Source organism: Mercenaria mercenaria, chromosome 7 (assembly GCF_021730395.1).
Source record: "Mercenaria mercenaria strain notata chromosome 7, MADL_Memer_1, whole genome shotgun sequence".
NCBI lineage: Eukaryota > Metazoa > Mollusca > Bivalvia > Venerida > Veneridae > Mercenaria > Mercenaria mercenaria.
The window spans coordinates 2415303-2430144 of record NC_069367.1 but is presented as its reverse complement, the minus strand read 5'-3'; the positions used below and the strand labels follow the sequence as shown (position 1 = coordinate 2430144).

General features: G+C 35.4%; 1 protein-coding gene across 1 annotated transcript in view; it reads right to left on the bottom strand.

Annotated features, from left to right (window-relative positions):
- Nucleotides 1–14842, bottom strand: part of LOC123555138 (centrosomal protein of 63 kDa-like) — a 214065-nt gene that overhangs the window by 8344 nt on the left and 190879 nt on the right. Inside the window, exons 13-22 of the mRNA XM_053548912.1 lie at nucleotides 13966–14111; nucleotides 13452–13538; nucleotides 11326–11437; nucleotides 10164–10190; nucleotides 7605–7739; nucleotides 6409–6531; nucleotides 4882–5037; nucleotides 3861–4003; nucleotides 3151–3308; nucleotides 676–782 (exon numbers count right to left, since the gene is read on the bottom strand). Coding sequence (XP_053404887.1) covers nucleotides 676–782; nucleotides 3151–3308; nucleotides 3861–4003; nucleotides 4882–5037; nucleotides 6409–6531; nucleotides 7605–7739; nucleotides 10164–10190; nucleotides 11326–11437; nucleotides 13452–13538; nucleotides 13966–14111 — 1194 coding nt within the window. The remainder of the gene's footprint in view (nucleotides 1–675; nucleotides 783–3150; nucleotides 3309–3860; nucleotides 4004–4881; nucleotides 5038–6408; nucleotides 6532–7604; nucleotides 7740–10163; nucleotides 10191–11325; nucleotides 11438–13451; nucleotides 13539–13965; nucleotides 14112–14842) is intronic.

The following is a 14842-nucleotide window of genomic DNA, read 5'->3' as shown; positions in this document are numbered from 1 at the left end:
CAAAAGGGGCCATAAATCTTGCAAAAAGCAAGATGGAGTTATGTTTCTTGCTATACAGGGTCAGCTTATGATGGTGAACAAGTATTCCAAGTTTCAAAGCAATAGCTTTGATAGTTTAGGAGAAAAGCTGACCTAAACATAAAACTTAACCAGGCAACGCCGACGCAGACGCCGACGCCGACAACCGCTCAAGTGATGACAATAACTCATCATTTTTTTTCAAAAAATCAGATGAGCTACAAATGCAGCATAACTAAAAAAATTTGACATGAAACTCATGACATTATGCGCATGTCCACTTAATGTTGAAGACGTACAATTAGTTCAATTTGAACCAGATGGAAACTGTTGACAGAAATAAGTATATGTGACATGGAAAATATAGTTCCAAAAAAAAAAAAGAGAAAAACTGAGGAGAAAAAAACTTGAAGGAAGCATGGAGAAAAAGTTACGTGAACAGATTTAAATTAAAGAGCTTCAAGTGGATTCTTGACATAGTTCTTCTTAATTTGTGTAAGTTAAGAACTTTTTATAACCGATAGGACACATTGTTCAATAAACTAAACATCCTCATCAACACTATTGTTCAACATCTATGGTATTTTACAGCCAATGGACTTTCAGTGATGAAATATCAATAAACATGGCATCCTACTTAAACTCTTGTTATATTACCTCATACATCAGTTCATTTTCCGAGTCAGCCAGGGACATATCTTCATTTATATACACAACCCCATCATCATCTTCCTCTATAACTATATTGTCTCGACGGAAAGAAGCTGAAATAAGTACACGCAATACAGCAAGTATTTCTTCAAAAACTTGAGTTTTCTTCTTTCTTTAACCATATTATAAAAAAAAATCTAGCATTCAACAGGCACAGTAATTAACCAGCTTAATGAACATTTGGTCCAAAAAAAAAAAAATCATTAATTTTGATAAAAAGGTTTTTACATGTTTTTTTACCTAAATTTTTAACACTACATTTTTCTAGGACAGTATTCTGTTCCAAATAAAATCATAAATTTTGATAAAAAGGCTTTTATGTGTTTTTTTTTTTTTATTTCTTCTTTCTTTCTAAATTTTGAATGCATTTCAATAAGTTAGATCAAAATGTATAAAAACACGGAAAGAAGTGTTAACATAAGCCTGTAAATCAAGTTTGTAAGTCACCTATCTAACACTCTTTACTTTGTATATACAGACAAACCTGTATGAAGTGGACAGTCAAGGGAGCAACACAAGCTCGCTGCTTAAGGCAGATGGCTGCTAATAACAAGGTATTAGAATATAATGAAGTTTGGGAAGTAAATGTTTGTTCAAAACAGGTGGCTGCTAATAACAAGGTATTAGAATATAATGAAGTTTGGGAAGTAAATGTTTGTTCAAAACAGGTGGCTGCTAATAACAAGGTATTAGAATATAATGAAGTTTGGGAAGTAAATGTTTGTTCAAAACAGGTGGCTGCTAATAACAAGGTATTAGAATATAATGAAGTTTGGGAAGTAAATGTTTGTTCAAAACAGGTGGCTGCTAATAACAAGGTATTAGAATATAATGAAGTTTGGGAAGTAAATGTTTGTTCAAAACAGATGGCTGCTAATAACAAGGTATTAGAATATAATGAAGTTTGGGAAGTAAATGTTTGTTCAAAACAGGTGGCTGCTAATAACAAGGTATTAGAATATAATGAAGTTTGGGAAGTAAATGTTTGTTCAAAACAGGTGGCTGCTAATAACAAGGTATTAGAATATAATGAAGTTTGGGAAGTAAATGTTTGTTCAAAACAGGTGGCTGCTAATAACAAGGTATTAGAATATAATGAAATTTGGGAAGTAAATGTTTGTTCAAAACAGGTGGCTGCTAATAACAAGGTATTAGAATATAATGAAATTTGGGAAGTAAATGTTTGTTCAAAACAGGTGGCTGCTTATAACAAGGTATTAGAATATAATGAAATTTGGGAAGTAAATGTTTGTTCAAAACAGGTGGCTGCTAATACAGCTTCAAATGTTAACACAAGAGCACCGCCTTGCGGGTGCAGACGCTCATCTGATTTTTTTTGTGTAATAGAAATATTGTCCTACCCATGATTTTCTAAGTCTAAAAAGGGCCATCATTCTTGCAAAAAGCAGGATAGAGTTATGTTTCTTGATGTACAGTGTCCACTTATGATGGTGAAAAACTGTTGCAAGTTTTAAAGCAATAGCTTTGATAGTTTATGAGAAAAGTTGACTTAAACATAATACTCAACCAAGAAAATGATTTTCTAAGTCCAAAAGGGGCAATAATTATTGCAAAAAGCAGGATGGAGTTACGCTGCTTGCTGTACAGGGTCAGCTTATGATGGTGAACAAGTGTTGCAAGTTTCAAAGCAATAGCTTTGATAGTTTAAGAGAAAAAGTTGACCTAAACATAAAACTTAACCAAGAAATCTGATATTTTCTAAGTCCAAAAGGGGCCATAAATCTAGCAAAAAGCAGGATGGAGTTATGTTTCTTGCTGTACAGGGTCAACTTATGATGGTGAACAAGTGTTGCAAGTTTTAAAGCAATAGCTTTGATAGTTTAGGATAAAAGCTGACCTAAACATAAAACTTAACCAAGAAAACTGATTTTCTAAGTCCAAAAGGGGCAATAAATCTTGCAAAAAGCAAGATGGAGTTATGTTTCTTGATGTACAGGGTCTGCTTATGATGGTGAACAAGTATTCCAAGTTTCAAAGCAATAGCTTTGATAGTTTGGGAGAAAAGTTGACCTAAACATAAAACTTAACCAAGAAATCTGATATTTTCTAAGTACAAAAGGGGCCATAAATCTTGCAAAAAGCAAGATGGAGTTATGTTTCTTGCTATACAGGGTCAGCTTATGATGGTGAACAAGTATTCCAAGTTTCAAAGCAATAGCTTTGATAGTTTAGGAGAAAAGCTGACCTAAACATAAAACTTAACCAGGCAACGCCGACGCCGACGCCGACGCCGACAACCGCTCAAGTGATGACAATAACTCATCATTTTTTTTCAAAAAATCAGATGAGCTAAAAAAAGAGGTATTTGGCCTATACTTCATGCTAAAAATTATATTATCATATATTATTAAAGAGGATAAAAGCATTAATCTAAAATTTCTTTAAAAAAAAATTACATACAGCCTGCTCTTCGTTCTACTTCAAGATCATCTTCAAGCCGTGCTTTCTGTCGCCTTAGTAACTGTAACTGTTCCTCGTATCTGTTTATTGTCGAGTCCAGTCTATCCTGTAGCATGCTAACACGTCTATCAGAATCTTCCTCTATCTCGTGTATTCTCCTGAAATATGATTCAAGAAATATTCAGTTAATTTACAGACTTTTCCACAAAGCATTGAAAAAATCATACTGTGAAATCATTTAATTGCGTCAGTATGGAATTTCGTGGTTTTGACCAAATGAGCTATTTCTTGAGGATATGAATTCATGGATTTAACATGATTCAGACACACCAATCAGATTTTATTTGTACAATGGAATTCAATCCAAAGAAATTATTCCCCTGTATTAATTACACAGTATTACGTTAAAGACTGTCCGTATTATTGCATCAACCCATTTCAATATTTCTCAGCAATCTTTAAAATTTTGAGAGAAATAAGTGATTTCCTTTGTTCATGTTTAGGTTTAAAACATCCTAGATGTGTAATACAATTTATATGAAACCACAATTTCAAGGAACATTTCTCAATTATTTAATCAAACATTTACAATTTAACTCGAACATTTAAAAGTTTGATAAATCATGTATTTAAGTCAAATATCAATTACCAAATACCAAACAAATTATTAATAAGAATATTTGCCACTGTCCATTTTTTCTAAACCTGACCTTTGTTCCCGAGTCATTTCCTCAGCGTGCGACAGTTCCGTCTCGTGCATCGTGCGCTGTAACTGTTGATCGTACTGGTCCTCCATAGTGGAAACTTCTTGCTGTAACACACTCACCTCATCTTTCAATGACAAATTCTCTTGCTGTAAATGAGAACAATACAATTTTACACCTTGTCTTATAACAACTAGAAATACATTCTGCATGCCCACGGGCAGAATGTCGAGCCCGCCAGCACCTATGGCCTCTAAGTGTAACCTTGACCTTAGACCTAGGGACCTGGTTCTTGCGCATGACACACCTTCTCATAATGGTGAACATTCATGCCAAATTACACCAAAATCCAACCATTCATGAAGAAAAAATGCTCTGGACAAACTTCAATTTGACTTTTGATCTCCAACTGTGACCTTGACCTTTGTCATAGGAACATGGGGTTTGTGCATGACACTCCTTCTCACTGAGGTAAACATTCATGCCAAATATAAACAAAATTGGTGCATGCATGTCAAAGTTATGGTCTAAACAAACTTCCATTTGATCTTTGACCTCGACCTTAAGAAAGGAACATGGGGTTTGCATATGACAATCTTTTTAACTGAGGTAAACATTCATGCCTAATATAAACCAGATTGGTCCATGCCTGTCAAAGTTATGGTCCAGACAAAATCGGATGGATGCATGCACACACACACGCACAAACAACGACCTGCAAAAAGTGAAGACTATATATCGAGCTCACTGCAAGCAGGCTCAACAAAAACTAGGCTATAGTTAATAAGTTAATACTCATAATCTGGGAAGCACTTTAGCACTATAACCAATAAAGTACATTTAAAAAAATTCTCATAAAATTTCAGTGTTTTTGAAAATGAAATTTTTTAAGTTGCTACAAGGGCATAATCTGTCACAGAGCCAGCTTCATCCATCGCAACGTACAAAGTTCTTGCAAATCAAAGTACATTGTAGTCCTTAACATAATTATAGAGAAAAACTATTAATTACAATTTTTGAATTTCACCTCTAAAGTTTTCATTTTGTTCTGGTACTGCTCCTGTATATCACGGAGCTGTGTCTCTGTCTCAGTGTGGTCGAGGTTGACCTGTGTCTGCTGTATAATTGTCTGTCGTAAGTGTCTGTTCTCCAGTCTTAGAGCATCTATCTGAGCATTGGCAACCTGCATCAAATAACCAAATACTGTAATGTTTAAAGTGAATAACAATTACTCCTTGCATGAAATAGGAAACAAAAATATATGAAAGCCTCTCAGACATTATTACATTCATGACAAATGAACTGTAAACTTATGTGGATTTGTAGCTTGTAACCTTTACATTATCTTCATGATTAACAGGTCTGGCATTCATGATTCAGTTAAAATTGAAACTATAAAAATTTACCCTTTGAAGTCTGAAATATACCCTTCTAATAGACCAATAAAGAGAAATTTTGGCAGTAAAGATAAATCATTTGCATTATACATAAGACAGTGCAATATTTAACTTACTTTTTCATTTAAGACTTAATTTCAGGAGGATGCAGTGAAGAAGGAGTCACTGAAGGGAAGGAGTCAATATAGGGAAGGAGTCACTGAAGGGAAGGAGTCACTATAGAGAAGAAGTCACTGTAAGGAAGGAGGTCTTATAGGGAAGGAGTCACTGTAGGGAAGGAGTCACTGAAGGGAAGGAGTCACTATTGGGAAGGAGTCACTATAGGAAAGTAGTCACTGTAGGGAAGGAGTCACTGTAGGGAAGAAGTAATGGAAGGGAAGGAGTCACTATAGGGAAGGAGTCACTATAGGGAAGGAGTCACTGTAGGGAAGGAGTCACTGTAGGGAAAGAGTCACTGTAGGGAAGAAGTCACTGAAGGGAAGGAGTCACTATAGGGAAGGAGTCACTGTAGGGAAGGAGTCACTATAAGGAAGGAGTCATTATCGAGAAGGAGTCACTGTAGGGAAGGAGTCACTGTAGGGAAGAAGTCACTGAAGGGAAGGAGTCACTATCGGGAAGGAGTCACTGTAGGGAAGGAGTCACTATAGGGAAGGAGTCATTATCGGGAAGGAGTCACTGTAGGGAAGGAGTCACTATAGGGAAGGAGTCACTGAAGGGAAGGAGTCACTATAGGGAAGGAGTCACTGAAGGGAAGGAGTCACTATACTAAGGGAAAAAGGGGTAACAGTAGGGAAGAAGAAGTCACAGTAGGGAAGAAGTCACTGTAGGAAAGAAGGGGTCAAGGTATCAAAGAAGCCACAGTAGATGTTGATGCTGATGAAGGAAGGAAGAAACCTGTTGGCATGGTCTCTTCTTTGGCACATGATACCTAAAGATGCTTGGGGATACTAGTATGTTCATAAGCTGGTAGACAATACTGTATCTTTGGTGTGCTATCTTTGGGTTTGAGATTCAACCTAAGTGCTGGAGCATGGCTGAGATGTTGCTTGTTTGTTTATAGTCAAATGTGCCTTTTTCTCTGTTTCTAACTGACAATTTCTATAGTTTGAGATGAATATCATCTGCCTTGTATTATCTTAAAATATAACAACACTAACCTTGAGTTCAGCATCTCTTTTCTTCACCTCCTCAGCTTCTGTTTTCAGTTTTCTCTCCAATTCTCCGGATTTTTCTTTCAGTCCAAAAACACTACTGGTGTTAGTGTGTAATTCTTCTGTAACCTGAAATCATAGATAAAACTTTATGTCAAATGGCAATTTTCAAGCTTTCTGGGGCAGAAAAAGGATGACTTTGTGAAATTGAGTTTTTCTCAGGAAAAGATACCAATTTATGATTAATTATTATATCTTACATTCTTTTACTCAACATTTAAATGAAAATACACACAACCAAAAAAGTACATCTTCTTGATATGAAAAAAATAGGCAAGAAAAAACTAAAATTTCCTGAGGTCTATTCCAGTTTAATAATAATTGATTTTAACAGCCAATATAATAGTGACTTACTAACACATTTTAAATTATATTTTAATCCAGATGACTTTTATCCGATAACTTGACCTTGGTCAATTGGACTCAACTTCAGAAAACTCATTATATTCCTTTCAATTTCTGAGCAGCCTTGGTCAACTGGAGATAACTCATGATGTTCCAATACAACAAACTCCCAATGCAGTGATCTCCCTTGGAGCTTCGCTCATTGATCACTGCCAACACAATGTTTTTAGCTAAAAATTCAGCTAAGTGGACTTCTTTTAATTATATAGTTATTTAGTTAATTTTACCCCAATGTTTTCAAAGTTTACACTTCTTTTAGCACAGGCGAATGTTCTATAATAAAAAAAATAACGATTGTGAATGAAAATGGGTAATGATTTACATGACCGGTAAGTATCTTGAAACGAAACTGAAAGTAAACAAACGAGTATGTCGACATTAATCTTTGATGCCGTTCACGATAATTATATATGCTGCCACTGACCCCAAGCCGAAACAGATAGAGGCTTTTGAATATTTTCCTGCTGGCCAAGATATGTTATTGTCAAAAGTTTGGTAGATTTCTGTGTTATATCAACATATAAGTTTATTTTATGGCAGCGATCAATGAGCGAAGCGGCAAGGGAGATCACTGCGTTGGAGTTTGCCAATACAATAGTGAATTACCTGCCTTAGTTAAACGATCATCTTTCAACACTCAATGACCTTAACTTGTCCTGGGCCTGGGTCAAATGGGCCTTAAATTAAAGTGATTTAAAGTAATTCACTGTGTTCTAGTAAAATTGTAGATTACCTACCCTTGTTAGCTGATCTTTCATCCCATTCAATTCTGATTCATGACTTGCACTTAATGAACTCAACTTGGCCTGGGCCTGAGTCAACTGGGCCTTAACTTGAGATAATTCATCCTCCAACCTCAGTACGTCAGATTTCTAAAACATACAAACATCAAGCTAAAATGTCCAGTACTTTTACAATGCATAACAATAGTAATTAAATTGCAATTAACATACTAGATACAGTTCTCCACACTAGGTCTGCACTGAAATATAATCTACTTATCACTATTAAATTACTTTGTGGAAGAAATTTCATCACCATCATTATCATCATCGTGTTCAGGTAATGCCTCACTCTAGAAGAGCATACTTGTTATTTGGCTACAAATCTCCAAAATCAAAATCTTTTTTCTCCCCAGACTTCACTGTGATCTCCCAAATCCATGCTTTGTATTTACTCAAGTCCGTTTATCACAATTTGTCAATAATTTATGTCTTTTAAAACATTCTATTTGTTAAAAAAGCTTAAACACTGACATTAAAGGGTTAGTTAGTAAGTTAGCTACTTCAACAAATTCAGAATATAATGAAATATAAAACCTTCAATAATACAATGACAGTAAAGAATGCATGCATACACCTGCCTTTATACTAAACTCAGCGATTTAGGAAAAAACAAACCCTTCATTAACAATCAAGAAAATATTACAACAACATAATAAAAATATACTAAATATTGCATTACAAGTTTGGATTTAAATACCAACATCAAAGAAAAGTTATTCTATGGCTCATTATAAAAGGTGAGTAGAACAAATTTCCAAATTCACAGAAATTCTCATTATTCTAAATGGGTAAAGCTAGCATGAGTGGGTAAAGCTAGCATGAGTGGGTAAAGCTAACATCGTATTTTTAAACAGTTCAAAACCACACAAGCATTACTTTTTTTGACAAAAGCACACATTGCGACACTGGCTACAGCTACTTTTTCTAAATTACTGTAAATGTGTACATTGTCAAGCTCACATTAATTTACCCAGATGATGAAGAATTAAAATGCACAATGCAGTGAATCATTCTGCTGGATTTTTCAATCACCTCGACAAAATCTAGGTCATACTGCAGTTTTCCAGCTTTAATAGCAAACAAAGACCTATATTAACCTCTCCAGACTTTTCTTCATACACAAACAGGCACCTGGGTACAACCACAGGCCTAAAAGACAGCTAGACCGAGTTTCCTCAAATGAAAGAATTCTAAATAACAATGATACAAGAATGATATTTCCTGCCACAGTGCCAATTAATTATTAACCTTACTGTGTATATTTTTAATAAACAACAGCAAGAGCACTGCGATGTGGAGCAATATAAGCCCGAAAGTATGACCTTTGACCTTAAACTTAGTCATCTGAAACATGTGCTTTGCACATCGTCTCAATGTGGTGAACATTTGTCCCAAGTTTCTTTAAAATCCTTCGAGCAGTTGAAGAGTTACAAAGCAGACACAAAACAAAGTCATACAACCTTTGTCCCTTAAGTGTGACCTTAACCTTGAAGCGAGCCATCCAAAACATGCGCTCTGCATGTGGTCTTGATGTGTTGGACATTTGTGTCAAGTTCCTTTGAAATTCTTCAAGGGGTTCAAGAGTTACAGAGCGGACACATAATTGCTAAAGGACAGATGGACGGACGGACACTGGCATCATAACATAATAGCCCCCTTCTGGCTTTTTTTCAAAGTCGTTTATATCTGATGTAAGAATGTCAACTAAACGTAAAACCTTCACCACAGGTTTTCCAGCAATTACAGTACATCCATCACTTGCTATCAAAGGCAGATATATACAATGTAGAAAATAATGAAACTAAATATGGTAATTAAGCCCAATTACCGATGAAAAATATGAAATATTTTATAATAAACAGCAACCAGTTCATTCCTATAAACAACATATACATATAAGAAGACGTAACGGTATATTCAGCATGCACAGTCTGCTAACTGTATGAACATACACAAGTGCAATGTCTACAGTCCGGTATAGAAAACATGATCATTTATTAGGTGACTACTTTGAATTGTGGGTCCTTCAGACCTCTGGCAAATAGTTCTGACTGTTCACCAGCAAGCCATTCAGTTAAGTGTTTAATGTTTAATAACTGCATGCAAGTTTTATAAATTTTTGTCAAAGTACCTAATGAAACAATGAAAAGCAAAATTTGTGCTACACATGTACATAAACCCTAAAACCAAGCATAAATGTTTTTTGCTAGAAAATATCTCTTTAACGAGACTTCAAGCTTTCAGATTTTTAATCTTTCTCCCATATAATAATTAAGTGCATAAAATGTACAGAATGGAACTGTTTCATTGGCCAAAAACTTGTAGCAAACTATCAATCTATTAATCCTTTTATCACTGGTTAATTTTTTCAGCATTTCACGGGCCAAAAAAGATGAACTATTCAAAAGCCCAATAACATATTTTGGTTAAACCAATCATCCCAATGATCTCGTGCATTCCAGTCAGCAAGCATCCTATACATGCTGTTAATATTTAACATATAGATCATACCACTGTCACCATATCCCGACGTATCTGCTAGAAATTATAAAACAAGTTTGTTGACTGGTTACTTTTATGTTTATTCATTTTTTTTCCAGTTTTGAAGTACAAGACATATTACTTAAATTTAACATGATTCATGTTATACAAACATAAAATTACAAGCAGACAGGTATATGCATGCATGAAAATGATCCCTACTACTAATCTTTATATATTTGTAATGTACAACTTTTTTGTATTCATATAACTATTTACTTATTTTACCTGGGCAATTTTCGGTTAAAAGGAGTTTTGTTTTGAGAAAAATAAACCAATGCACACCAAAGAAAACAAGGAAAATTTGTTTTCTGATATCCTAAGAAGCTCAAGGTGATATTTCATTTTTTATGTATGACATCTGGCATCATATAAAATTTGAGATAACCAATTAAAAATCAATTTGGAGATAAACTTGAAATATTGTTTGACAAAACCTGACTGAAAGGAAACAAGGAGCTGTGTTTAATAAACGCTTGATGCCCCATGTGGTATCCTTGTCGACAGATTTTGCACCTAAGTCCAAAACGAGGTCAAGGTCAAGGTCAAGGTCAAACTGAGGTCAGGTGATGTCTGAAGATGAGGAATGGTCACAGGTTACATCTGCATTAGTATCAAGTCATTCTAGTAGGGGCATTGATGCTAGACGAAACGGTCCCATTTGGTTAACCAAGAGATGGCCCATATAAAGCAAAATGAGGTCAAGGTTAAGGTCAAACTGAGGTCAGGTGATGTCTGAAGATGAGGAATGGTCACAGGTTACATCTGCATTAGTATAAAGTCATTCTAGTAAGGGGTATTGATGCTAGACGAAACGGCCCCATTTGGTTAACCTCGTACGGACGGACGAACGGACAGGACAATCACTATATGCCTCCCGCATTAGTAGATGCTGGGGGCATAAAAATGAGGAAGGTTTTAATAGGTTCTTTTAAAGTAACACTGACATAAACATACCCAAGTGTAGTTTTAATGGGTTCTTTAAACATAACACTAACATAAACATACCTCAGTATAGATTTTTATTGGTTCTTTTAACCGGCTCTTTTAATGGGTTCTTTTGACATAACACCAACCTAACAATACCTCAGCATAAACAAACACCTAAATAAATTCTCAAAAGTGTAGATACCTTCTGATCAAGTTTTCTACTGATGCTATCACAATCCTCTCTCTTCATGTTCAATTCTTCACTTAACTGATGATTCTCCTGGGACAGTAACTCCTCATTCCGTTTACTCAACCTGAAATATAATCAAACTTACTAATCTCCAGTTATTGTTCCTATAAAAATCTTGTCCCAAAACTGGTGTAGCTAAGTAACCATTCTAACACTTTTGGTCTTTATAAATTTTAGAAACTTTCTTCTATTTCTTAAAGACATTGAAATATTTGACACTCAAAGACCTTTCAATACCCCTTAGATTATCCCACACAGATTTTTCACAGCTACCAGATTCCCTGGAAACAGACGCTGTACTCCACATTTAATACCAGTTTCCCCGCATTTAATACCAGTTTCCCTGGAAACAGACACTTCCCTGGAAACAGACACTATACTCCACAACTACCAGTTCCCTGGAAACCGATATTATACTCCATAACTATCAGTTTCCCTGCAAACTGAGATTGTACTCTACAACTACCGATTCCCTGGAAACTGATATTGTACTCCACAATTACCTGTCACCATGGAAACTGACATTGTACTCCATAACAACTGGTTCCCTGGAAACTGACATTGTACTCCAGAACAACCGGTTCCCTGGAAACTGACACTGGACTCCAAAACAATCAGTTTCCCTGGAAACTGACACTGGACTCCAAAACAATCAGTTTCCCTGGAAACTGACACTGTACTCCACAACAAACGGTTCCCTGGAAACTGACATTGTACTCCACAACAAATGGTTCCCTGGAAACTGACATTGTACTCCATAACAACCAGTATCCCTGGAAACTGACACTGTACTCCACAACTACCAGTTCTCTGGAAACTGACACTGTAATACACAACAACCAGTTTCCCTGGAAACTGACACTGTACTCCACAACTACCAGTTCCCTGGAAACTGACATTGTACTCCACAACAACCAGATCCCCGGAAACTGACATTGTACTCCACAACAACCAGTTTCCCTGGAACCTGACATTGTACTCCACAACGACTGGTTCCCTGGAAACTAACACTGTACTCCACAACAATCAGTTTCCCTGGAAACTGACACTATACTCCAAACAAACAGTTCCCCTGGAAACTGACACTGTACTCTACAACTACCAGTTTCCCTGGAAACTGACAGTGTACTCCGAAACTACAAGTTTCATTCGAAACTGACACTGTACTCCACAACTACCAGTTTCCATGGAAACTGACACTGAACTTCGCAACTACAAGTTTCATTCGAAACTGACACTGTACTTCACAACAACCAGTTTCCCTGGCTTATTACAATGGCGGAAAGTCTAAATACACATACTGCCCAGAGACTATACAGAACCATCTTCTTCCTGATAACAAAGTACTGAGAAATCAAATTTCATCAGTACAAAATTTTGCAGTTTTGCCAAAAACTGCTACCTGTATTTCTCTGGGATTTCTACTTATCAAGAAAAATGAATAGGAACATTGCTTGTTCGTTGGGATTAAGCTGCATGGGTTGATGCAACCATGAACAAAAGCTGTCCATAAGACAGCGCACTCGACTCTTCTCAGTGCTTGACTCTGAATTAGACTTTGCCAGTAAAAAAAAATCCAAGTTAAAAAGGGACATATTTCTGTCAAAACAGAGTTATGGGAATTGTGTCTCCTGGTGTATACTTTGATAGTAAATAACTATTTTGAGTTTCAAGTCAAAAGCTTTAATAATAACAGAGATATTTGACTTTATCAAAAAGTTTAACAAAAAATTCTAAGTTAAAAGGGGAATAATTCTGTCAAAATTCAAATCAAAGTTATGGGAATTGTTTCTCCTGGTGTAGACTTTGATGATCAATAAGTATTTCAAGTTTCAAGTCAAAAGCTTTGATAGTAACTGAGATATTTGACTTTATCAAAAACTTTAACCAAAAATTCTAGGTTAAAAAGGGGCATAATTCTGTCAAAATTCAAATCAGAGTTATGGGGATTGTTTCTCCTGGTGTAGACTTTGATAGCAAATAACTATTTTAAGCTTCAAGTCGAGCTAAAAACCAAAAAATTAGTCCCCAATGAATATTAATAATGTCACAATATATCATTTTGACAGCAATATTACCTTGCTTGATCTTCACTTTCTGACAGATTTTTACGTAGCATGGAAATTTGTTCATCCTCCGACCTACTTTTTGTATCACTCAGGCTCCTGAAAAGTCAATACATAATATATATTGTATACTACATGTTAGACAATACTGTTAATGTTAAAATACAATTACTGTTTAATAAACTTTATCATACACTGTTGTATCATGTAACTTTATTGGAAAAATATTTCATGGTTCCTGACAAAAGAGTGATTTTCTGGGTAAGCAAGTTTCAAATTTCTGAGATAAAATAAGTGAAATTTTCATTTATTAGTTGGGATTTTATTTTGCAGACTGACACCACCAAATTTCACCATGTATTACCGTAAAAGCCCAAGCATAATATGCATTGTGTATAATGTGCATGCTTGGGGAAGTATTTAGTAAAGTTTGAGAAGAGTCAATTTCTCGTGTAAACAACTACATTTCATTTAATTTCACCTTAAAAACCCAGAATTATATGCACTATTTCTCAAGTAAACATACTTAATGACATCATCTTTTTCTGCTATCTGTTTGTTCAGTAAGGCAATATCTTTGGCATGTTGTTTACTGTCCTCCTCTGACATCCGTAAAAAGTCATCACGGGCTCGGAGTTCTGCTTGAAACTCTGAATTCAATTCTTCCAGTTTCTGAAAAGTCCATAAACATCATATTAACACTCAAACTTAAAGTTCAATGACTCTACCACCCTATACAATATGAGCAACACAGACCAGCATTGATTTAGCATTAACTCAGCACTGATTCAGAATTGATCAGCACTGATTCAGCATTGATTCAGACTGATTCAGAATTGATCAGCACTGATTCAGCATTAACTCAGCACTGATTCAGAATTGATCAGCACTGATTCAGCATTAACTCAGCACTGATTCAGCATCAATGCAACACTGACTATCATATCATCTTGTATAACAGGGGCCATACTACCCCCTCATGAAATACAATTTAACATTTGCCATTTCAAAGCTCTGGAAGAGCGATAAAATTTCCCCTTTTAAAGTTTCAGTTTACTTATAAATAGCAATAACAGCATGGTGAATTTCATAAAAAAACGTATTCTGTTAACGTTTTGCTTTTATATCTGTTAATATCGGAAATAATACTGTGAAATCATTAATATTTGTGGGGGATTAATTTTCGTGGATTTCGTGGTTGAGTCAATCCACGAAATTTAATCCCAACGAACAAGTAAAATTCCCATTCATTTTATGTTCAAAAGCTGAAATCCACGAATTCATATCCCCACGAAATTGCCGTTTTGACCAAAACCACGAAATTTGATGCCCACGAAATTAAATGATTTCACAGTAACTGTTTTAATAGTACTGGCTTTGTGTGAGCACACTGACCAGTGACT